The following is a 26,442-nucleotide window of genomic DNA, read 5'->3' on the forward strand; positions in this document are numbered from 1 at the left end:
AGTAGTCATCTGCAATGTTAAGAAAAGCAAAGGGATTTGAAGTCTTAAAGACAATTTGTTTTTATATCTTATGAACTCTAAAATAAAACAAATATTGTGTTAGCACATTAAAATAGGGCAATTTAAACATTTCTTGCAGGTATCATTAGGGGACTTGGCAGTACTGTGCACCAGTTTTAAAAAAAACACTTTTTAAAAAAATATTTTTTAAATATTTTAAAAAAATATTTAGTAGTAGTTCCTTGCAAGAGAAGTAGAATGGGAGGTATTAATTAGAATTCCTGAGATAATGAGGTTAAAAAGTATTCCCCAAGTACTTACGAAATAGCATGTTTGGATTTAAAGGAGAAATTTGGAAATTAATCAGCCTTGTAATTAAATGAAGCAAATTAGGATTTTCACTATTCTTTACTAACATTCCATGGTTTTTTGTAATAGAACATTACTTATTCAAATAAAGAATTTGAATAAAGAATTTACTTTTAAACTAGAAACCCACTTTATGAAAAATTAAAATAAAATATTATGTGGCAATTCATTTTTTCAAATAATGTATTTTCATAAACCCGATGACAAAGAAAAATTAAATATGAGTAAAGTCCAAATGAGCCAATCTTTAAAAAGTATTAAGATTTCAGAATTCTCATATTCTTATATATACCAATTAAGGACTTCCTGACCTTATTTTATTCCTCATTTGTTCTCAGTAGTCAACCTGTCAACATTTATGTTAAAAAGTTACTAGTATGCTTTTGAACAGGAGCACTTACTTGCTGTTTCAAGACCAAGTTCTTCACTCCTTCCATCACAAACTGAGATCCTGTATTCATGACTCGTGATAAGAGACTAGGTAGAGGCAAAAGAGAAGGACTTCAGTAAGTAATGCTTCTCCAATTTGTTACAGATATAATATCTGCTTGCTTACACACTGCATGCTGATGTTCACTGTACCTACTACCATTGTTTTCACTAAATAGAAAGACCCTGAGAATTTCTGCTTCCATGGGTATCACTGCTGCAATTTTATTTAGCCATAAGATGATGAGATTAGTCAGTAATTATTTAAAAAAAATTTGTTCTCAAATAAATATTAATCTTAGGTACAGTTTTTAGGCAAAGTATAATTTGAAGTAATTAAAGATAGTAACCCAGACAACTTGCTTTAGGAGCTCAAACACACATGTTGAAAATACATATGCTTACTAAGTACTATGAAAAGGTCAAATGTTACTGTCTCTTTCTGTGTTCACAGCAGTAGAAAGGATCCAGTCCTGAACAGTATACTATGTCCTCTCTCTATATAAAGTCTATAATAAAAATGTGGGGTATAACCCACTTCATGAATTCTGTCTCAATTCTGAAGAATGCTTATTGTCAGAACTTTTTTTTTTTTTTTTTTCTTTCACCAGCGATTAAACCCAGGGCATTTAACCACTGAGCCACAACCCCAGCTTTAAAAAATTTTTTATTTTGAGAGTACCTAAGTTGCTTAGGGCCTCACTAAGTTGTTGATGCTGGCTTTGAACTTGCAATCCTCCTTCCTCATCCTCCCAAGTTGAGGGTATTACAGGTGTGTGCTACCACTCCCGGCTCTTGTCTGAACTTTGAACAACAAAAAGAATGCCAACAAATGACTTGTCACACTGGGTTTAAATTTATGGTTCAGTCTCTCACATGGATCTCTCACATGACACAGAAGAGTAATTCTGATACATTTATGATATTAGAGGACTAGGGATAGCCTGCAAATTGCTTTTCTTATAACACTTTTTATTAAAATCCCCAACTAAAAATACATAAGAAATCTAATAAGCTTTATTTAAATATTTCTTAAAATTTTAAGACATGAAACTGGAAAATCTCTTTTATTAAATACATGTGAATTATTTTCCAAAATTATTTTCCTTTTTGCCTGTTTTATCCTTACCCCCTGCTGAAAAGAAGAGATGGACAGGATGGATATCCTTAATTAACAGAAATAAGAGAAAGTAATCTTTGTTGGAATACACACAGGCAACTCTGAAGGGCATATAAACTGCACAGCACCCTCTGCAGCTGGATTCATTTTGCCCAGGACTTACAAAGGGCAGGCCTTAGGCAGAGTTCTATCGTTTCTGGAAAATGTTTCATTAAAACTTATATGGATCTAGGATGAGCCAATTTTCCTTTGAACTTCATACTTTTATTTATTCTAGCTCTAAAAAATAAGTTAGGAATTTGAAACTTGCATGGTATAGAAGAGAACAGTAAGAACTATCTTTGTTCATCATTTTTGAAAATTACATAAACTTTATATGAGTCTTTGGAGTAAGAAGTCATCCACAGTCCTGGGTACTTCCTAGCTATCATTCAGCACCATGCCTGGATCTGTCTTACACCTAGGTCTGAGTGACTAGCTTCAAGTCTATGTTAATTATCAAAATTGATATAAAAATAGTTTTAACCTTCATATATTTTCTGAAAATGAAATGTTTCAAGAGCAAAGAAGCACATGAAGTTCATGTCATGTAAAAGATACTGCATTACATTTAAGAAAAATTTAAACCATCTAAGTAAGCCAAAGGCATGGTGATATTTATCCTGCATCATAACAAAAACATTCTTCAAAGTGTCAGGTATTGTGTTTTTAAGGCATGAAAGTCTAATTAAAGCCTGGAGGACAAGGATTCAATCAGCATTATTAAAAATACTTACCCCATTGGTTTAGTGGTAGTGTTTCCATAGCTGGCAGGAGCTGAGGCCATCTTGGCAAAAGCCCTAAGATATAAGAAAGTTATATTTAGATGTGACTATTAAATTTCCTAATCAGTATTATGGTATTAAAATATCTATTGACCAACTCTAACTTCTATTATGCATTTTCTGAAAAAGAGAAATAATTTTTTAAACCAACATAACTACATTCACTTAGTACAGAAACACTGATATTCTTTAAAAACACAAATACATTTTAATCTTCACAATTTTTCTTTCTTTATCCACTCCCATCTGATCAAGGACAAGAACTGAGGCAGACACCTACTAACTTAAGACAACAATCATGTATTGATTAACTTTAGTCTCCTTATTGTTTCCATATACTGTATTTTCTTGTTCCCAAATACATGCCTTTGCTCACTGTGACCTTTGGAGAGTAAAACTCACTACCTTCTGCAGTGGAAAGTGCCCATTTCCTTTTAAGACTTAGTTCAAAACCACTTTATCATTACTCTTTCAATTTCTACTATCCAATGATTTTTTTCCTGTAGCCATATTTTGTACCATACAATTTTATATTTAATTGCATTACTTTTAACTGTTTTGAAGTATCTAGAGTGTCTTTAACTATACTATAACATTATTAAGGGTTGGGGGAAAACACAGCACTTAGGTGTGTTTTAAAAATTTTTCCTCTGAGTCTCTTCTCTCATTCTGTACAGAATCCAGAAAATACAGAATGCTTCCAGAAGAATTCCACAACTTTGAGGTAACCAAATATTAGAATGTTGATGTACATTTTTCTAATCTTTGGACATATGCATACATAAAGTACATGATTTAAAAATCAAAATTAGCATTATATTACTATAAACATTTAATGTCAATAACTATTCTTTCATGATTCTTAATTATTTCAATTGCTTTGTAAATAAAAATAAAGTGTGTGTGTGTGGGAAGAGACCTAAGAAAATTTTTATAAAAGTAAAAAAGAATGGGAATCACTAAGATGTGGTAGTTGATATGCAGACAATATTCAATCTCAATCTTGATAAAATCTGTCAATAGAAATCCCAAACTTGACACAAAAATATGTTTTGTTCAGAAAGGAGGATATGAATCAACTGTTTCTAGCAGTGAATTGGAATTTCTGTCTTAACAAAAATCTGTATTTTTTTTTACTAGAAACTATATATAAACGATTAAGAGGGGTTTATAAATAGCATTATATTTGTATGACTGAATATTATGCAAACATCAAATATTAACCTTGGAGACTATCTTAAAACAATGACAAACAAAACCTTATAAAAATGATTTTCCAGTTTTAAGAAATATATGTAATACATGCACAAAACAGAAGGATATACAATAACATTTACCTGTAATCTCTGGATAGCAAGATTACAAGTAAATTTTTACTTTTTCTTTATACATTACTTTCCAAATTTTCTTCAATAAACTGGTATGGCTCTTACAATGGGAAAAAAATCTTATAAATTAGAGTTTATATATTTTATGACTGTGTAAAATAATGCCCAAGATTGTTTTTCCCCCGATAACTCTAAATACTGATTAAGGAATTGCATGTAAATCATAATATAAAACAAACAATGTATATATGCGACTGCATGACAGATGTGATTCTACAATACGTACAACCAGAAAAATGAGAAATTATGCCCCATCTATGTATATATCAAAGTGCATTCTGCTTTCATGTATAACTAATTAAAACAAATAAAAACATATTAAAAAAGAACAATGACTGTCACACTGCCAAATATGTCTGTATATTATGAAAGTTGGGAAAAATAGTTTTTAGTTTTTCTTTTTAAAAAAAGGTTTTTGTATATTACAAGAACACAGTCAAGTGAAATTTGAGAACATGAAAGCATAGATAATACTCAAAAACTTACTACTCAGAATAACCACTGTTCATTTGGTACATTTCTCTTGGTATGCACATTTTTTGGGACATAACTGGCGATCAGAAAGCACAATTCAATCTTACTCTTTTAAAAACTGATTTAAAAATTATTTCAAAGGTAATGTTTATTAAAGTAAATTTGGAAAATAAAATGGTCAAAAGAAAAAAAAAATCTACCACTAGGAGTTACCTGCTATGACATTCAGAGGTATGTCATTTCACTTATGCAATTAAATGTATATATGTGTATACTAACACAGTAATACAGAAAAATGGATAAACAGGGATTGTGCTGTAAAAAATGTCATCTAAGTTTGTGTTCAAATGTGATATACCCAGAGGTTTTCCCTGATCTCCTAAACATATTTAGCTCTTATCTCCAATAAATTAAGATCTTATTCAACTTTCTTTTTATTTGATTAACATTTATTTATTTATTTTTATTTTCATTCTGTTCATTTACTTGTTAACTATTCCCTTAAGATAAATTCAGTGCCAGTGGGGCCTTGCTTATTAGGCTTTACTATTAGAAAATACAGTCATCCTTCAGCATTTACAGGGGATTGGTTCCCAGATCCTCAAAGATATGAAAATCTGCAAATGCTCAAGTCTCTTAAATAAAATGCATAGTATTTGCATAAAACCTATACAAACAATCCCCATATACTTTAAATCATCTCTAAATTACTTAGCATACTTAACGAAATATGAATTCTATGTAAATAACTGTTATACTGTATTGTTATAGGAATAATGATAGGAAAAAAGTGCATATTGTGGAGAGCAGTGATAGAGAATGGGAGAACAGTGTCTGAGATTGGGGTCTCTGATGACTTCATGGCTGCGGTATGCTTGATGCCTGGGAAAGTTTCTGTGCAAAGGTGCAGGATGCCTAGCTGCTATGGCAATGCCCTCTGTGAGGAGGCTCTGTGCTAGAGTCTTATCAACCTCGATCTTGATCTCAGGCACTCAGCTCCTGGGAATAAAAGAACTCTTTGGCTAGAAAACCACAATGTTTTGCCAGCTCCACTGCTCCTGAACCTGTCCACACTACAGTAACTTTAAACAATGGACTTTCTTGAGAGCTACCCAAAGCTCCTAATATTGCACAATGCAACTGTAGAATGTAATTGCAGAATAAGCTGCATAATGTTGTTAACTAACTTTCATGAATACAAAGACTAATGCTTGCATAGTCTTTAATCTGATTAATGAGACATATATAAGTAAAGATTGCTGGAGTAATTCTTCAGACACTGCTCTATTGTCACTGCTCTCTACAACATGTGTGTTTAGAAAAAAAATTTTTTGAATATTTTCAATTGGTGGATATAGAAACCATGAATATGGAAGAACAAAAGTATTTATCAAACAAATCAATAAAGACTGTTACACAATTTTTCTCCTTAAAAAATACATGAACATTTCCTATGTCAGTAAGTCTTCTACAGCATGATTTTTAGTGATTCAATTGTATTCTACCTTATGGAAATGCTACAATTTACTTACCAATCTTACCACTGGACATTTAAGTTGGTTTTCAAAATTTCATCATTTTAGTTACTTCTAAGATTTTACAACTCCAGTTACTTATTTGGGATAAATCATTAAGAGAAGAATGTGCTAGGCTCCTCAAGAGGAAACATATTTTATAATATTAGTGTTAATAAATGCCCTAGGGATTTTTAAAATTTTTTAATTTTATTTTTTAAATGTGATTGTATTTTTATAGCTTTATTTTATTTATTATTAAACAACTATTAATTTTACCAACCTCTTCTTGCCATCTTACAAGTATCCCATTCAATATAATTGTATTATTACCTGCCTATAAGTTGCTGAGCCGTTTTTTAAAAGCATTTTTATATCATCCAGAAAAAGAGTGACAATTTATATTCACAGCAACACAGTACAAATTTGCCAATTAATCATCTTTGGCACAATATTTTCTACATTTTTACATTATGTTAATCTGTATTACCTGTGAAATTAAAATTACCTTTTAATGTTTTTAAGACACTTCAGTCTTTGACTTTTTTACCTTATCAGTGGAGAAAATATAAAGCTTGTCTAAAAAAGAAAGTCATTACTGTTTTATATAATTTTAAGATGTGCATAGGGTGGGTCAGATAAGGAAATATTTGTGCCACTGGATATAAAAATCAACAATGGCACTGTTTAATTTCCTTATTAGCATTCCCATTTTCTTGTGAACAAAACCTTAACAGTGCCCTTACCTTAAATGACAGGAATTAAAGAAAATAAAACTTACTTCCACTGTTTGATATATTGTAAAGGATTAAGGTTGCATCCTGCATCTGTTAAAGCTTTTTTATACTGCTCCAAATCAGCCTGAAATAAGAAAAGAACTGTATGACAGAAATTTATACTTTCATGAATGTTGTCATTTGAGTAATCAGCAAGTAATACCAAAAGCATGAGCTTAAATTATTGGTACCTAAATAGAATGGAGTTGCATCTTTACTGAATACCCAATTTACTAGACATTAAAAAGTAATTGCTACCAGCAAAGGAAACTTACAATAGCCATGTTATTCCAGATGTAATCTTAGAAGTTTATTTAGTAAAACTAGTTGCTCATACTTCTTGCTCACCTAGTAAAACTATACTTGGTCAACATGAGAAAGAGTCAGTGATCTCTAACTCAGTAAGAAGCCTGACATCAAAAACCCATCACTTTCCTACCTAATAGAGGATATAGGATATTTTCTATGGAATACTAGTTTCAAAACAATCTTAAAATTATAAGACTGTCTGTTCAAAAATCCTATCAATACTGGTTAACCTATTTTAGAGTAGTTATTTTCCAGAAATAAGAATTTTGGCACCTTGAGTTCAGTTCATATTTTAACAACTTAATAGTGGTCAGACATTTCCTGAATGGACAGTTTCCCCTGGTGACAATAAAAACTGCCACAAACTCTGTAGTAAATAGAATGACAAATTGTTTTTCTTTTAAAGAAAGGAATGAAGTAGTTATCTAGTCATAGTGATTTTTATTTCTATTTTTGAAATTCTGTTATAACTGCAAATAAGCATTCCTCCCAATAACTCTTTAGAGCACATACCTCAGAAGGGACTTGCTGTGTACTTATGTAATAGATAAGAAACAATCTCATTTTGTCTTCTGGAGTTCCTGCTACAAAAGAAAAATAACAACAAAAAACTTTCATAATTGTGGTTATGATAATCAACATTTACAAGTACATTAAAATTCAAGGCATATGTAAATGTGGCAAAACAAAATACGGTTCTTGATTCAACTGATAATTACCATAATTATAACCACATAAAATACAGATACAGAAAAAGATTAATCGTAAGATTAGAGGGCTGTGATTATGGAAACAAATTCATTCTAACTTACAAACTATAGTGTTGAGATTTACTTTTTAGATTAAAAAACTCAAAAAGAAAAGGAAGGACATAGGCAGGTAATAATATAATTATATAGAATGGGATACTTGTAAGATGGCAAGAAGAGGTTGGTAAAATTAATAGTTGTTTAATAATAAATAAAATAAAGCTATAAAAATACAATCACATTTAAAAAATAAAATTAAAAAATTTTAAAAATCCCTAGGGCATTTATTAACACTAATATTATAAAATATGTTTCCTCTTGAGGAATAGGAATTATTCCTTCTTTTTAAAGCAAAGTATTACCTACTATTGGAAGATGTTATGGATCAAACCCAGTGCATTACACATGCTAGGCAAGTGCTCTACCACTGAGCTACAACCACAGCTCCCTCTTTGCCAATAGAGTCTCTTTGCCAATAGAGTTATCTTATGGTAAGGACTGAAGAGCATCCTGATGCATATAACTATATATGAACCAAACTGAAATCATAAAATGTTTCTTTTTAAACCAAGAGTCTACAGCACGTAGCTACAGCCTGGAACCTCTTGTCATACTCTATATTTTGAGAAAAGTTTTAATAGCTTGGAAAGCATTTTTTTAATCTCTGAAAAATTTAAGTTGCTGAGCTAATGTCCATTACTCTCAAAATCGAAGACATTTCCAATATAATTTTGATAATATAACAGAAAATTAACGTTGATACATTGTTACATAGATGTAGTAATCTGCTACGTGATATGTACATTATTGTTTAATTCTCATATCCCATTTCAAGTTTAACGAACTGTCTACAATATCTTTCATGGCAAACTTTGGGATCATGTGTTGCACAGAATTGTTATGCCTCTTTAGTCTTCTGTACAAAATTGTTCCTCCAGCTTTCCTTGACTGGCATGACTTGGTATTTTTTAAAATTATAGGTTACATTTTTTTTTTGGCAGCATACTGTGCAATTAATATTTCATCACAATTAGATTCAGATTATACATTTTTAGCAAGAATATTACAAAAGGATGCTGTATTCTTTGCAATGAATCATAGTAGGTGCTGCAGTATTTCCGAATATCTCATTACTGATGATTTTAATGTGATAATCAAATAGGGTATTTGTCAGGCTTCTCCACTGTAAAGTTACTATATCTCTCTTTGTAATTAATAAATACTTTTTAAGTAAGTACTCTGAAACTGTAAATATCCTGTAAAATTTGAAGGTAAGCATTTTTTTTTTTTTTTTTTTGTCTATGAGGACTTGTAGCTGTTTCATTCAATGGGCTATACTCATTATTTATTATGACATTCAACTGTCATGATTTGGAGACTTGTCAAGCTGACTTCTGGGACTTTTTGACATGTTCTATCATATTTTGAATTCTTTCCTTGATTTTTGTTACAACAATGTTCCAGACTCATCTAGTACTTTCTTTCCCTACCAGAATACTGGAATCAGTTACTTCTCCAAGGAGTCCTGGTGGAAAATGGTATTTATGAGCTAAAATCTTTAGCAGTGGGATATTACTGTTCCCAGGCCTCCTCAGCTAGGGAATACATATAAGTGTGCACATATGTGTGTGTGTATATTGATTTCTAGATCTGACAAATATATAGTGAGAACACTAAATTCACAACACTTGAATACTACTTCATTCTAGTTTTTACCTTTCTGTACTTAATACTTCTTCCTCTGATAACAAGAAATCTGGCTCCCTTTAAACTAATCGACATATTTACTTGTTTAACTAGTTCTCTGTAATAAGTATCCATATCTGCTGCTATCCCTTTGCTTGCATGGATGCTCTTCTTATTTCACTTGAACTCTGATTCCCTATGATGGAACCACCCACACACCTGGACATACTTTTCAACCTACCTGGGCCCAGACTGAGTGGTTCCTGTGTGGGATCACTTGCCTTAATCAGTTAGGGCTTTTATACCTCTTGCAAAACTTGTTCCTACATGTGGACACACTGTTCATCCCCTCTTGAACTTTGACATTTCACGCTAGGTTACCCACTCCCCTCTACCCCATGTGTAGTTTCTCCTGCCATCCTGCTTAGGTTCCAACATCTTGTTCTGGGCTAAAGTGGCACCAGTCTGCCACTGTGCATGAATGCCGACTTTGTTCTGCCCTACTTAATGTCTTTTGGAAAAAGTTGTGTGAGAAACAAAGAAGAAAGGCCTTTTTATCAACACATTTATTGTTTTGATTGTATTCAGAAATTTTTACAAATAATAAGGAATACCTCGGAAGTGAAGGATGTTTCTCTCGTTGCAAAGTGCACATACATAGCAAAACGTTTTAAGTCTAGTTTTTAAAAGTATAAGCAATACTTGTGGCTCCTCAGAAGTTTTAATGAATGGAATCTTTATTTACACATTAGTTTGGATTTTCTTTTTTTCAATTTGGAAAAAAGTCTAAAGCTTATATCCGAATTTGAACTAAAAATCGTCATTATACAGCTTGAGTACTCCATATCTGCAAAATGGGTCATGGGCTTTATATTTGCTTTGGGAAACAATGAAATTTGGATTCAGAACTATTCTGAAATAATCAAAATGTCTCTTAAGGTTTGAATATTTTAGAGGCTAACCCCCTACATACATTCCACAGTCACTATAATTAAAAGTTATAATTAGGTTATATTTTCAAATTATAAATAGTTGTATTTTGTTTCAATAGAATCTAACATAAAATACTTAGACATACAAATATAAAGAATTGACTACAAGGTTTTCTCAAAGTGAATTTCTTAAACATATAAAATAGATTTAGAAATAAAAACAAAAAGTGCTTTAAATAATATCAAAGGAAAGTTCAGTAAATAAAATACAAATCATTTTTCCACTTTAGGAACTACTACGTTGAAAGTTTTTCAACAGAAAACAGTTCACTGAGCTTCCTTGTTATTAGTATTGACTCAGAAAAGTAGTAATTCTACTTAAATTTTGCTCAAATTGAAAATGGTGGATTCATAAGATGTGAAACTTTTAACCTTAAACTTATGGTACATACCATCAGGGTCTGATATTATATCGAGAAGAGATTTATCCAAAGTAGTTTTGCTCATTATTTTTTCTTCATATTCAAAATATACATCCAGCTTTCTTGCCTGTTTCAAAGTAAATATTAGATGAGACTACTATATCAAGTAATAAAAATATATTAAAAGTCTTCCAAAAGTTTCTATTTTCTATAATCAATTTAAAAAATAAATGTTCATTTCCTGGTATAATTTCAAGTTTCTTGCTTTTAATCACACACTTAATATACACATATACATACATGTATAAATCCTAGCCAACAGATTAACTATTTTGTAATGTATCAGAATTAACTGTATTAGTAAAAATAAAAACACACTAATTGTATTAATTACTAACTAGAACACAAATCACATTGTACTCCATGCAAATTAATATTGTGGCCATGCTGTTTACATTTTTTAGTGTGCAAATCCACATTTTTCTATCTTAAGTGAACAAAAAATTACCCTAATTAGCCTGCTTTCAATGTTTTTTAAACATTAAACTCTTTTTTTCCCTCATTAGTTCTATTTGATATGTTGAAGTTTTAGATAACAAAAAAGTAGTAAAATGTTTCCAAGTGACATTGATCCAAATGAAGTTAGAGTAAATAAAAGTAATTATTCTCAAATATCTATTAAATTATGCTTCTGATAACAAAACAGAAAAGAACATATTTGTTCCTAACACAAAGGAGTTAAAAGTTAAAGTAGCAGTAAAAACCATTCATGAAATAAATTTGGATACTCAACAATACCAATAAAGAATCAACAGATAATTATAGAAGGTAAATATTTTATGCTAAAATTATATAATTAAATAAATAAACTTTTGTGGAAGAGGAAGTGATATATTTTGAATTAAAAGTGACTTGGGAACTCAGATATAGCTCATTTAGGTTAAACAGATCATACCAAGGTACAACAGAGTGCAGACATCCAAATAGTAGACTAAAGAGTGGATTTCATACATGGGCATTAGGGAAATAAGTCAGTCTTTTCAATTCCACTCCCCTGCAGTGGCACACAAAGCCAGATTTTTGAAGAATGAAATATTCAGGTAAGTTTAAAAATAAACAACACAGAAAGGACAAAGAAGTTCTAGTTCTTGCCAGTCTTCTTCCCATTCATTTCCACCTGCTTCCATTAGTATTTTAATTATTTCTTCTACAGTTTTTCACTGCATTAACATAAAGAAATGGAACCTACATTCTAATATCCCTCCCCATTTTGACACAAAAAGTTAATATGCTATACTCTTCTGCCCCTTTTTGAATAATATAGACTACATCAGTATGTGAAAATTTTCTTTACCAGTGAGCGCTTAATGAGAGTATAATAGAAAAAGTTTTTTCCTTATTATAAAATGTTTGGGCCTTCATATTCCCTGATGATATAGGAACTATTTTAGCTACTACATAGTGCTACTTTTATAACTATAACAGAGAAGAGGTAAAATCCTATGGAATAACAAAGTCCTAGAAATAATATTAAAAATAGACAAAAGAAATATCAGAGAGGTCCTATAGAAAAGACCAGGGTAGTGGCTAAGGGAACAGAGAAGATAGATATTTAATAATTAACACAAGAAAGGATATGAGAAACAACAGTAGTGAAAGAAGTAAAAGAATACTCCCAGGGAACTAAAATGATAGTAGGAACTATGCTAATGTGAATATTAGATTAGGAAAAGCTATTATTTGTAAAGCCAGGAATGAAAATGGAAAGGCAATAAAATATGGCATCAAACTGACTTTTAGGCCGTTCACAGTCTGACCCAGTCAACTTTTTAATTTCAGCATTATTTATAGATTTGGTTTCCTCAGTACACCACATAACTCACCAAATTTTCATTAAGCATAGTGTATACTTTTAACCTTCCAGGGTTATGCACAAGTTATTTCTTGTAGTTTTTAAAGGTTATATTACTTCTCTATCATTTATCCAGTGAATTCTATTCATTTCATCTTATTTGCAGCTTCTCTGCTCTCTCCCTCATATTCCTTAGTCAGAACTCGTTACTCCTTTACCTGTACCAAAAGCATTTCATAATAACAATGATTTCTCCATAACAATGATCACATCACATTACTCTCCTTTGCTTTTTATGTCTTCTTCCTAAAATTATAAACTCCTTAGAATGTGTCTACTTAATTGTTTAACCTAGGAGTTTAACAAAGAACCTGGCTCATAATAAGTACTTGAATTTATTGAATTTCAAAACTAAGAGCAGGACATATACAAGCAAGCAGTCATTTTTAAAAATCATAAAAATAGGTGAATGACCTTCTAGAAATAAAAATGTAAATAATCTAATCTTTAGTGCTTTAATATAAAGAATTAAGCATGCTAAATGTTACAAGGGAATCAAATGTCTATATGGATCAGTGAAAAAACAATGTTTCATTAACTTATGCAGGTATACACACATCTGATTCATTTCTCCTTTCTTGATATATAAACTTGTATTCCGAATTCTAAGGAGCAATGTAAATTGAGTCCCAAAACAATTTAGTTTGAGTGGTAATGGACAGGGTTTAAAAAAATTATTAAAAAAATTGTTTTTGGTGATAAAAATGTTCCAATATCAGGTTGTGATATAAATTTCATCAATTCTATGAGTATACTAAAACATATAAGTGACCCATGAAATGTCTCTACAGAGCTCTAGGGTACTAGAGAACAGTGTTTAAAAACCACTACCTTAAATTATCTTGTTTAATTCTCCAAATAACACTATGAGCTAGGAATTGTTAGTCTCATTTTAAAGATGAAGAAGCAGACACAAAGAAACTTTAAGTTTATTCAAGGTTACCAGAGTAGAAGTAGTAGAGAGTTGAGATTCAAATCCAGGTCATACTTCAATGTACACCACAGATAAAGAGTAGGGAAATTTATATTTTCCTCAAGAACAATTTATTGCTTCTTTTGCTTTATGAAAAAAAGCATATTTGTCAATTAGTACGTGTTTGGCTTTTTGGTAATACATATAATTTTTGTATATATTTGGCAAAAGGTCATTCTGGCCAGAGATCTTTTATCTATAGGTCTTTTCTCAAATTCTTCAAATGAAGGAAAATACTGAGAGAGGCAACTTGGTAACTTCAAAGATTGGTTATTCTTATTCAACATGGGCTTAATAGATAATACAATTTGCATAGTAAGAGTGACATTAAAAATGAATAACTTAAAAATTATAAAATAACATCAAGATAAATTTTTGGTAGTTACATTAAATATCAAGAATAAACAGATAAAAGGGACTATAAAAGGGACTATTATAGAAAATCAAAAGCACTACACATGGAATACAGATTATACATATAGTGAATATATTGTGAATATAAGTTGTGAGAAACATGAATTTCTCAAGAATTGCTTTAGAAGGGCTTTCTAAGCGAGGATATGATAAAAGTAAATTTAGTATTTCTTTCCAGTTAACAAGGAAGCTTTTTATTATACTGTCTCAAAATTTATATTCAATTAATACTGCATATATGTTGTTAAAATTTGCCTACCTATAGCCCAATGGATTGGAAAAAACACAAATAAAACAAATCTAAAGAAAACATTTTCCAAAGCTAGTCTGTCTCTTCCTTTACTGTAATGGACAATTCCTTTTCATAATAGACAATTCTTAAGATTCATCTGAGGAGTATAGTTTGTTTACACCTTTTGCCTTTTTGAAAATCTGTTACCTAGAAACATGTACCAGATACCACACAGGATATAAACGGAATTCTTTTCCTTATAATTGTTGGAGATCTTCCATCTCTTTGGCATTCTTCTCTCTATTCTAGCAGATATCACCATTATAGAATTCTCTCTTCATTGCTAGCCTCATTTCTTACCTCTGTTTAATGACTGACTGATGGCAAAGTCCAGAGACTATCTTGGCCTTCTCATCTCTAGGCCCCAATTATACCCCCTGGTACCATTTAGCAGTGAAAGAAAAGGCAAGAAAGAATTAGAGTTCTACCTCCTTCTTCCATTAAAAATCTCAATATTTCTATTTTTCTTAGGGGGGAGAGAGAGAGAAAGAGAGGATATAAACCCTTCTATGTTACAATGCAATATGAGAAATAACTCTACATTGTAGACTAAACAGATTCTATGGGAAAGAAACCTATCTACTACATAATATTTTAAAGAAGGTATATTATATGCTATAATAAACTTAGAATTAGACTTTCAGAATATAATATGTACCTAAGTTGAAGACTATTTATACTTCAGCCTTTTTTATTCTTTCTTTCTTCTTCATGAGTTTAATTTGTACCACCTTTTAGGGCTGTACTAAAGCTAATGCAATAAATAGCTAATGCAATAAATAAACAAGGGAAATAAAAGGCATAGCAACTGGGTAAGAAAAAATACAATTTTTGGTTGCAAATGATATAAGTGTCTTTACTGAAAATTCCAAAGAACTAACGACGACAACAACAACAACAACAACAACAAACTCCTGGCACTAATAAGCAATTATGTCAAGGTTGCAGGATACAAGGTTAACATATAAAAGCCAATGACTTTTCTATATATTAGCATGAACAATAGGAAATAGAAATTAAAAATTGTGCCACTGTACCAGCACTAAACTCCCCAAATACTTATATATAAATCCAACAATACAGGTGTAAGATCTGTAATGATAGAATAGAACTGATATGAAAGAAACCAAACAGGCTTCATATTGTCAGGATGTCAGTTTTTTTCCAATTTGATCTACAGGTTCAACATAATCCCAATAAAAATTCCAGCAAGTTAGTTTGTGGATATTTATAAAATGATTCTAAGGATTATATAGAGAAGCAAAAGACCCCAGCCAGCCAACATAATATACCGGAGGAGAACAAACTTGGAGGAGTGATACCACCCGACTTCAAGAGTTACTATGAAGATTCCAACATGGCGGCGGGCGCAGAGAGTTCAAGTCCCTGACCTCTTCAGCTGTGCAGGCATAGGGAGTCGTAAATAACCTAAATCTGTTTGCTCAGGATCACTAGGCAATGCTGAGCTGACGTAGATCTGAGGCGAACAGTCTGGGCCTCTCAGAACACACACTGAGCCCGGATTGGCTGAATTCAAGCTCCCGTTCGCCTGCTTCCCGCAGACAAACAGCTGTGACTCAGTACTAATCCATCCGGCTGAAACAACTGGTCAGCCCTTCTCATCCTACGGAGGTAAATGCCTACCGAGCCTTCATAGGTAGTGGCCACAGGTTTGAAACGGGGCTTGGGAGAGACAGTAAGGACCCACCCGTTGCACTGGTTGCCCGGCAAAGGGAAACGAACTGTTGCCATTTGCAAGAGATACCACCATGGCAGAGAACTGACGTCATCAGACTGCGGCGGAGGAGATAACTTCATTGAAACCTGCGGCTACAGGTGTGTAATTCCCTAGCCTTCCCTCTCCACACATTGGGGAAACCTTAAGGGCCCCTCCCAGCTCTCCCGTAAGGGCCTCTCCCAGCTCTCCCGTGAGCGCGATAGCCAGCCGAGGGAATCAGAGGTGGCATGGGACCCGCGGCGCGGAACTACCGCTCCCACCAGGGCTGACAGCTGAGGTCTCTTGCACCAGCTACCGGGGGCGTGGCTACCGGAGGGCAAGTAAAATTCGCTGAGGATTCTCAGCCCCAAGCTCTACAAACTTAGGGTCTGAGGGAATGGCAAACTGGAAGAGTGTGCCCAGTTGTTCATGAAAACAGGGCTCCCGGGAGCAGCAGACCTGGCGTGTAGCCAGTATTGTGGTGAGCGTCACCCGTGAGGGGGGCCTGGCTACAGGAAAAGTGGGAAGTGACTAGACACAAGAGGAGGCCCTAGGCACTCAGGATTGGAGACTCGCCCAGTCTGGGAGGAGCTGCTGCACAGTGATTGGTTCCCGCGTATTGACAGGAGAAACTTGGCCTGGTGGGCACAGCGCCACCTACTGGAAGAGAAGTTAATCAAACTCTAAGACTGCATTTATTAGTTTTTTTTTCTCTTTTTTTTTTGATTTGGGTTTTTCTTTCATTTTCATTTTTCTTTCTTGTTGTTCTTTTAAATTTTTTTTACAATTTTTAAAAAAAATTTTTTTTCTTCTAATTTTAATTTTAATTTTTTTATTATTTTTAAAAATTTTTTTTCTTTTTTTATTTCCTATTTTTTTTCTTCTTTTGTCTTTTCATTTCTTTTCAATTATCTTATTCCCCCTTCCTTGAATTCTACCTGCTTACTCTCATTCTCTTTAGTGACTTCTTCCCTTCCCTTCTAATACCTTTCCTCCCAAGCATCAAATAAATTTATAGGAGTAAACAGTAACTCAGCAGTCAAACAGAACAAGAAGTAACATGAGCAGCTTCAAAAAGCAAGGAAGAAAAGGAGTACAAACAATGCAGGACAGCCTAAATATTCAGGAGGACCTAGAGTCATCAGAAAAATGGTTATATAAAGAACTCAAGGAATACCTTAGACAGATGGAATGGAACCTTAAAGAGGATACAAGACAGCAAATTCAAGCAGCAAAAGAACACATTGAGAATGAATTACATAAACAGATAAAAGAAGAAGTTAAGCATCTTTATCAGGAGATAGAGATTATAAAAAATAATCAAACAATAATTCTAGAAATGAAGGAAACGATAAACCAAATTAAAAACTCAATTGAGAGTATCACTAACAGAGTGGAGCAAGTAGAAGCCAGAAAGTCAGATAATGAAGACAAAATATATCATCTTGAAAAGAGTCTAGCCAACTCAGAAAGGCTGGTAAAAAATCACGAGAAAAACATCCAAGAGTTATGGGATAACATAAAAAAACCAAACTTATGAGTCATCGGGATAGAAGAAGGTACAGAGATTCAAACCAAGGGAATGAGTAACCTGCTGAATGAAATAATTACAGAAAACTTTCCAGAAATAAAAAAGGGAAACAGATATACAAATTGAAGATGCATACAGGACACCGAGCACACAAAATCACAGTAGACCAATGCCAAGACACATTGTTATGAAGATATCCAATATACAGAACAAAGAGAAAATATTAAAAGCTACAAGAGAAAGGATACAGATTACATTCAGGGGTAAACCAATAAGGTTAACAACGGATTGTTCATCACAGACAGCAAGAAGGTCATGGAACAATGTATTTCAAACACTGAAAGACAATGGATGCCAACCAAGAATTCTGTATCCAGCAAAATTAAGCTTCAGGTATGACAACGAAATAAAAATCTTTCATGATAAACAAAAGGTAAAAGAATTTGCAGCTAGAAAACCAGCATTGCAAAGCATTTTGAGCAAAACACTACATGAGGAAGAAATGAAAAACAATAACCAAAACCATCAGTGGGAAGTGCCTCAGTAAAGACAGAGGGCGAGGGGAAAGATAATCATGGAGAAACAAACTAAATTTTTTCAAAAAAAGGATAAATAATCAAACATGGATGGAAGTACAAACCATATATCAATAGTAACTCTGAATGTTAATGGCTTAAACTCTCCAATAAAGCGACATAGGCTGGTATCATGGATTAAAAAAACAAATCCAACAATATGCTGCCTCCAGGAGACACATCTGATTGGAAAAGACATACACAGGCTGAAGGTGAAAGGATGGGAAAAAATATACCATGCACACGGTCCTCGTAAGCAAGCAGGGGTGGCCATCCTCATATCGAATAAAACCGACTTCAAGACTAACTTAATCAAAAGGGATAAAGAAGGTCATTGTATACTGTTAAAAGGAACCATTCACCAACAAGACATAACAATTATCAATATTTATGCACCAAATAATGGTGCTGAGACATTCATAAAACAAATTCTCCTCAAGTTCAAGAATCAAATAGACCACAACACAATAATTATGGGTGACTTCAACACACCTCTCTCACCACTGGACAGATCTTCCAAACAAAAGTTGAATAAAGAAACTATAGAACTCAATATCACAATCAATAACCTAGACTTAACTGACATATATAGAATATATCAACCATCATCAAATGGATATACTTTTTTCTCAGCAGCACTTGGATCCTTCTCAAAAATAGACCATATATTATGCCATAGGGCAACCCTCAGTAAATATAAAGGGGTGGAGATAATACCATGCATTTTATCTGATCATAATGGAATGAAACTGGAAATCAATGATAAAAGAAGAAGGAAAAATCCTACATCACATGGAAAATGAACAATATGTTACTGAATGATCAATGGGTTACAGAAGACATAAAGGAGGAAATCAAAACATTCTTAGAGATAAATGAAAATACAGACACAACATATCGGAATCTATGGGACACAATGAAAGCAGTTTTAAGAGGAAAATTCATCGCCTGGTGGTCATTCCTCAAAAAAAGAAAAAACCAACAAATAAATGAGCTCACACTTCATCTCAAAGCCCTAGAAAAGGAAGAGCAAAACAACAGCAAATGTAGCAGAAGGCAAGAAATAATTAAAATCAGAGCGGAAATCAATGAAATTGAAACAAAAGAAACTATTGAAAAAATTAACAAAACTAAAAGTTGGTTCTTCGAAAAAATAAATAAGATCGACAGACCTTTAGCCATGCTAACGAAGAGAAGAAGAGAGAGAACTCAAATTACTAACAATGGGATGAAAAAGGCAATATCACAACAGATGCTACAGAAATACAGAAGACAATTAGAAATTACTTTGAAAACCTATATTCCAATAAAATAGAAGATAGTGAAGACATCGATAAATTTCTTAAGTCATATGATTTGCCCAGACTGAGTCAGGAGGATACACACAATTTGAACAGACCAATATCAATGGATGAAATTGAAGATGCCATCAAAAGACTACCAACCAAGAAAAGCCCAGGACCGGATGGGTATACAGCGGAGTTTTACAAAACCTTTAAAGAAGAATTAATACCAATACTTTGCAAGTTATTTCAGGAAATAGAAAAAGAAGGAGCTCTTCCAAATTCATTCTATGAGGCCAACATCACCCTGATTCCGAAACCAGACAAAGAAACCTCAAAGAAAGAAAACTACAGACCAATATCTCTAATGAACCGAGATGCAAAAATCCTCAATAAAATTCTGGCTAATCGAATACAAAAACACATCAAAAAAATCGTGCGCCATGATCAAGTAGGATTCATCCCTGGGATGCAAGGATGGTTCAATATACGGAAATCAATAAATGTTATTCACTACATCAACAGACTTAAAGATAAGAACCATATGATCATCTCGATAGACACAGAGAAAGCATTCGACAAAGTACAGCATCCCTTTATGTTCAAAACATTAGAAAAACTAGGAATAACAGGAACTTACCTTGACATTGTAAAAGCTATCTATGCTAAGCCTCAGGCTAGCATCATTCTGAATGGACAAAAGTTAAAGGCATTCCCTCTAAAATCTGGAACAAGACAGGGATGCCGTCTATCACCACTTCTATTCAATATAGTTCTCGAAACACTGGCCAGAGCAATTAGACAGACGAAAGAAATTAAAGGCATAAAAATAGGAAAAGAAGAACTTAAATTATCACTATTTGCAGATGACATGATTCTATACCTAGAAGACCCAAACGGGTCTACAAAGAAACTACTAGAGCTAATAAATGAATTCAGCAAAGTGGCAGGATATAAAATCAACATGCATAAATCAAAGGCATTTCTGTATATCAGTGACAAAACTTATGAAACGGAAATGAGGAAAATCACTCCATTCACAATATCCTCAAAAAAAATAAAATACTTGGGAATCAACCTAACAAAAGAGGTGAAAGATTTATACAATGAAAACTACAGAACCCTAAAGAGAGAAATAGAAGAAGATCTTAGAAGATGGAAAAATATACCCTGTTCATGGATAGGCAGAACTAACATCATCAAAATGGCGATATTACCAAAAGTTCTCTATAGGTTTAATGCAATGCCAATCAAAATCCCAACGGCATTTCTTGTAGAAATAGATAAAGCAATCATGAAATTCATATGGAAAAATAAAAGACCCAGAATAGCAAAAGCAATTCTAAACAGGAAGTGTGAATCAGGCGGTATAGCGATACCAGATTTCAAACTATATTACAGAGCAATAGTGACAAAAACAGCATGGTAGTGGTACCAAAACAGGCGGGTGGACCAATGGTATAGAATAGAGGACACAGAGACTAATCCACAAAGTTACAACTATCTTATATTTGATAAAGGGGCTAAAAGCATGCAATGGAGGAAGGATAGCATCTTCAACAAATGGTGTTGGGAAAACTGGAAATCCATATGCAACAAAATGAAACTGAATCCCTTTCTCTCGCCATGCACAAAAGTTAACTCAAAATGGATCAAGGAGCTTGATATCAAATCAGAGACTCTGCGTCTGATAGAAGAAAAAGTTGGCTCCGATCTACATATTGTGGGGTCGGGCTCCAAATTCCTTAATAGGACACCCATAACACAAGAGTTAATAACAAGAATCAACAAATGGGACTTACTTAAACTAAAAAGTTTTTTCTCAGCAAGAGAAACAATAAGAGAGGTAAATAGGGAGCCTACATCCTGGGAACAAATTTTTACTCCTCACACTTCAGATAGAGCCCTAATATCCAGAGTATATAAAGAACTCAAAAAATTAGACAATAAGATAACAAATAACCCAATCAACAAATGGGCCAAGGACCTGAACAGACACTTCTCAGAGGAGGATATACAATCAATCAACAAGTACATGAAGAAATGCTCACCATCTCTAGCAGTCAGAAATGCAAATCAAAACCACGCTAAGCTACCATCTCACTCCAGTAAGATTGGCAGCCACTATGAAGTCAAACAACAACAAGTGCTGGCGAGGATGTGGAGAAAAGGGTACACTTGTACACTGCTGGTGGGACTGCAAATTGGTGCGGCCAATTTGGAAAGCAGTTTGGAGATTCCTGGGAAAGATGGGAATGGAACCACCATTTGACCCCGCTATTGCCCTTCTCGGACTATTCCCTGAAGACCTTAAAAGAGCATGCTACAGGGATACTGCCACATCAATGTTCATAGCAGCACAATTCACAATAGCTAGACTGTGGATCCAACCCAGATGCCCTTCAATAGATGAATGGATTAAAAAAATGTGGCATCTATACACAATGGAGTACTATGCAGCAATAAAAAATGACAAAATCATAGAATTTGCAGGGAAATGGATGGCACTAGAGCAGATTATGCTTAGTGAAGCTAGCCAATCCCTAAAAAACAAATACCAAATGTCTTCTTTGATATAATGAGAGCAACTATGAACAGAGCAGGGAGGAAGAGCAGGAAGAAAAGATTAACATTAAACAGAGACATGAGATGGGAGGGAAAGGGAGAGAAAAGGGAAATTGCATGGAAATGAAGGGAGACCCTCATTGCTATACAAAATTACATATAAGAGGTTGTGAGGGGAATGGGAAAATAAACAAGGAGAGAAATGAATTACAGTAGATGGGGTAGAGAAAGAAGATGGGAGGGGTAGGAGAGGGGGTATAGTAGGGGATAGGAAAGGTAGCAGAATACAACAATTACTAATAGGGCATTATGTAAAATTGTGGATGTGTAAGCGACGTGATTCTGCAATCTGCATTTGGGGTAAAATTGGGGGTTCATAACCCACTTCAATCTAATGTATGAAATATGATATGTCAAGAGCTTTGTAATGTTGTGAACAACCAATAAAAAAAAGAGTTACTATGAAGGTATAGTAATCAAGATAGTGTTGTACATATATATCAACACAGGAGAAATGAGATCCCCAGAAAGAGACTCATGCAAATGTAGTCAGTGAATTTTAATAAAGAACCAAAATCAATATAATGGAAAAAGGATAGTCCTCAATCAATTTAGACACCTTTTCAAAAATCAACTAAAACTAGACCACAGATCTAAATGTAAAATGGAAAACTATAAAACAACTAGAAAATAAGAAAATCTATATGGTGATGATTTTTTTTTTTTTTTTTTTTTAGATAAAACACTGAAAGCATGATCCATGAAAAACACTTCAACTAAGAAGATAAATAGATGGCAAATAAGAATATGAAAAAATACCCTACATCATATGTCTTCAGGGAAATGCAAATTAAGATAACAATGAAATACCACCACACACTATTAGAATGGCCCCAAACTAGGATTCTGATAATATCAAATGCTGGTGAGGATATGGAGTAACAGCAGCTTTCATTTATTGCAGGTAGGAATGCAAAATGGTACAGCTACTTTAGAGTCTGCCAGTTTCTTACAAAACTAAACTTATTCCTACCATACAATTTAGCAATCATGTGCTCAAGAGTATTTGGTATATGTCCAAGAGTTAAAAACATGCATACACAAAAAATGCACACATGAATGTTTATACCAGTTTTGTAACTGCCCAAACTTGGATGCAACCAATGTATCTTTCAATAGGTAAATGGATAAACAAACTGTGGTATATACACACAAGGGAATATTACTCAGCAATAAAAAGAAGTGAGGTAAGAAGTCATGAAATAATGGGAGGAACCTTAGATATTATTAAGTGAAAAAAGCTGAGCTGAAAAGTCCACTTACTCTGTAATTCCAACTAAATGACATTTTGGAAAAGGTACTTCTATGGAAATAGTATAAAGATCAGTGGCTGCCAGGCTTAAGGGAGGAAGAAGAGTATACGGAAAGTAGGGCATGCCTCCGGCTCAGGAGGCTGAGGCAGGAGGATATCGAGTTCAAAGCTAGCCTTAGCAAAAGCGAGGTGCAAAGCACCTCAGCGAGACCCCGTCTCTAAATAAAAATACAAAATAGGGCTGGGGATGTGGCTTACTGATCGAGTGCCTGAGTTCAATCCCCAGTAGCTGCCCCCAACCCCTCAAAAAAGAGTACAGGGAGGAAGGAGGGATAAACAGGTAGAATACAGAACACAGCTAGGTTTTTTTGCCAGTAAAACTATTCTACACAATTCTGTAATAATTGATACAGGTCATTATGTGTTTGTCAAAACCTACAGAATGTACAACACAAAAAGTGAATCCTAAGGTAAACTAAGGACTGTAGTTAGTAATAATATATTAATGTTGACTTACCAACTATAACAAATGTCTTACTATTGCAAATGTTAACACTGGGAAACTAGAAGTATGTGGGTAAAAGAATATGTGGGAACTCTCCATTTTTTTTTCCTGTAAACATAAAACTGCACTAAAATAAATGGAATCTATTAATTAAAAAACCAAATATATGTAAACAGGAGAATAAAAGGTTCTTATCTAAAAAAGAGTGTTGGCAAATTCTTGGAAAATTTTGTATAGGTTGAATATCTTTCCAGTTTCTTCATGCATAATGTATAAAATGATGCAAAAAGAAAAGAATATAAAGATGATTTTGCATGTGCTTAAAAAAATTTCCTGGGCTTCAGCAGAACCTAGTCCTATATTTATAATAAACACAAAAGATATATTAAAAATATATTTGATGGATGAACTTGGAGAAAATTATGCTAAGTCAAATAAAGCAGATATAGACAGACAAATATGTGGAATCTGAAAAAGTTGAATTTATAGAAATAGAAAGTGGAAAAGTAGGGCTGGGGTTGTGGCTCAGTGACAGAGCGCTTACCTAGCATGCGTGAGGCACTGAGTTTGATCCTCAGTACCACATTAAAATTAAAAAAAATTATATATATATATATATATATATATAAATGTTTACAGCAGCACAATTTATAATAGCTAAATTGTGGAACCAATCTAGATGCCTTTCAATAGATAAATGGGTAAAAAACGTGGCATATATACACAATGGAATATTACTCGGCAATAAAAGAGAATGAAATCATGGCATTTGCAGGGAAATGGATGTAGTTAGAGAAAATAATGCTAAGTGAAGTTAGCCAATCCCAAAAAACCAAATGCCAAATGTTTTCTTTGATATAAGGAGGCTGATTCATAGTGGGATAGGGAGAGGGAACTCTAGGGCAGAGGGGTTGGAGGGGAAGGGAGGGAGCATGGGGTAATTAATGATGGCTGAATGTGATGATCATTATTATCCAAAGTACATGCATGAAGACATGAATTGGAGTGAATATACTACGTATACAACCAGAGATATGAAAAATTGTACTCTATATATGTAATAAGAATTGTAATGCATTCTGTTGTTATATATATATAAAAAAGACATAATAATCATAAATATCTATTCCCCAAACAATGGAGCATCTGCATATATCAAACAAAAACTTCTCAATTTCAAGAAGAAAATAGATCACAACAAAATAAAACTGAGTGACTTTAACACACCTCTCTTACCACTGGATAGATCTTCCAAACAAAATGTTGCACTACATTTGTGTATGAAGAATTGAAATGCATTCTGCTGTCATGTACAACTAAGTAGAACAAATAAAAAATTAAAAAAACAAAAAACAAGAAACTTTAGTAATAAAGATGAATAATTTCTAGAGACCTAAAACACAGCATGTGATTATTACTAACAATAATGCATTGTATACTTGAAATCTGATGAGAGTAGATCTTCAATCTTGTTACAAAAGAAATGCAACTATGAAAGGAGACATGTTAATTACCTTGATTGTGCTAAATCATTTCACAATCAAAACCTTATGTTGTACACCATAAATATATAATTTTTTATTTTTCAATTACAATTCAATAAAACTGGAAAAATTTTTGTTGAAAAAGTATATCTGTTTTATGAAAATTAATAAAACAACTGGAGTGACTGAACACATTAAATGAGCGATTAAACACATTAAGTGATCAGGTATTTTAATAAACAATTGAGGTTCCTTATTCCTATTTTCTTTTTTTTGGTATATGTGTGTTGTGCATGTTTGTCAATTTATAATGAATACAAAGAGTATACAAAAAACATATTTGATGGATGTAAATATATTTGATATATGGCAAAAAATCTTTTTTTTTTTTTTTTGTGATGCTGGGGATTGAAACCATCAATAACCTCATGCATGCTAGGCATGCCCTCTTGTCACTGAGCTACATCCTCAGTCCTCACTGATTGTTTGCATTTGAATTATTTTTAATCTTATGGTTACTCCAAAGGGATTATCAAAGAGCAAACCATTCTCATTATGTTTCTGCTGAATCTTTTTGAAGGAACTACAGTCTGGGATTTAAAAGCTCAAATTCAATCTATAGCAGATGATCTTAAGACAAGTATTAAGAATGTCTGAGATACATTTCCTTTGTAGAATGGGGAAATACACACATACAAATATACATAGTCATAAAATGTTAAATTATTTGATATACAAATGCATACACACAAGTCTTGTTTTCCTTTAAAAGAAAAAAAATGTTTCTATTTTCAGCCAACAATTGTTTCTTTTTCTCTGAAGAACCCTCATTAATTTGTTTGCTTCCTTACTGAGTTTTGACATCTTTATTCCTTTGAATTTAACCT

At 33.1% G+C, this 26,442-nt stretch overlaps 1 protein-coding gene across 4 annotated transcripts in view; it reads right to left on the reverse strand.

Annotated features, from left to right (window-relative positions):
* The window catches only part of SCFD1 (sec1 family domain containing 1), a 96,921-nt gene that overhangs the window by 22,152 nt on the left and 48,327 nt on the right, over positions 1 to 26,442 (reverse strand). For 3 of the 4 annotated variants that reach the window (XR_014021610.1, XM_081291304.1, XM_081291303.1), the window contains exons 15-19: positions 11,023 to 11,119; positions 7,717 to 7,787; positions 6,900 to 6,979; positions 2,695 to 2,757; positions 771 to 846 (exon numbers count right to left, since the gene is read on the reverse strand). Coding sequence is in view for 3 of the 4 variants with exons in the window: in XM_081291304.1 (XP_081147430.1) it covers positions 771 to 846; positions 2,695 to 2,757; positions 6,900 to 6,979; positions 7,717 to 7,787; positions 11,023 to 11,119 (387 nt within the window). In the remaining variant the exon portion in view is untranslated. Of the gene's footprint in view, positions 1 to 770; positions 847 to 2,694; positions 2,758 to 6,899; positions 6,980 to 7,716; positions 7,788 to 11,022; positions 11,120 to 13,847; positions 13,964 to 26,442 lie in introns of those variants that run through there. The other variant, XM_081291305.1, reaches the window with a different exon arrangement.

The sequence above is a fragment of the Spermophilus citellus genome (assembly GCF_964194105.1).
Source record: "Spermophilus citellus genome assembly, chromosome: 4".
Classification (NCBI taxonomy): domain Eukaryota; kingdom Metazoa; phylum Chordata; class Mammalia; order Rodentia; family Sciuridae; genus Spermophilus; species Spermophilus citellus.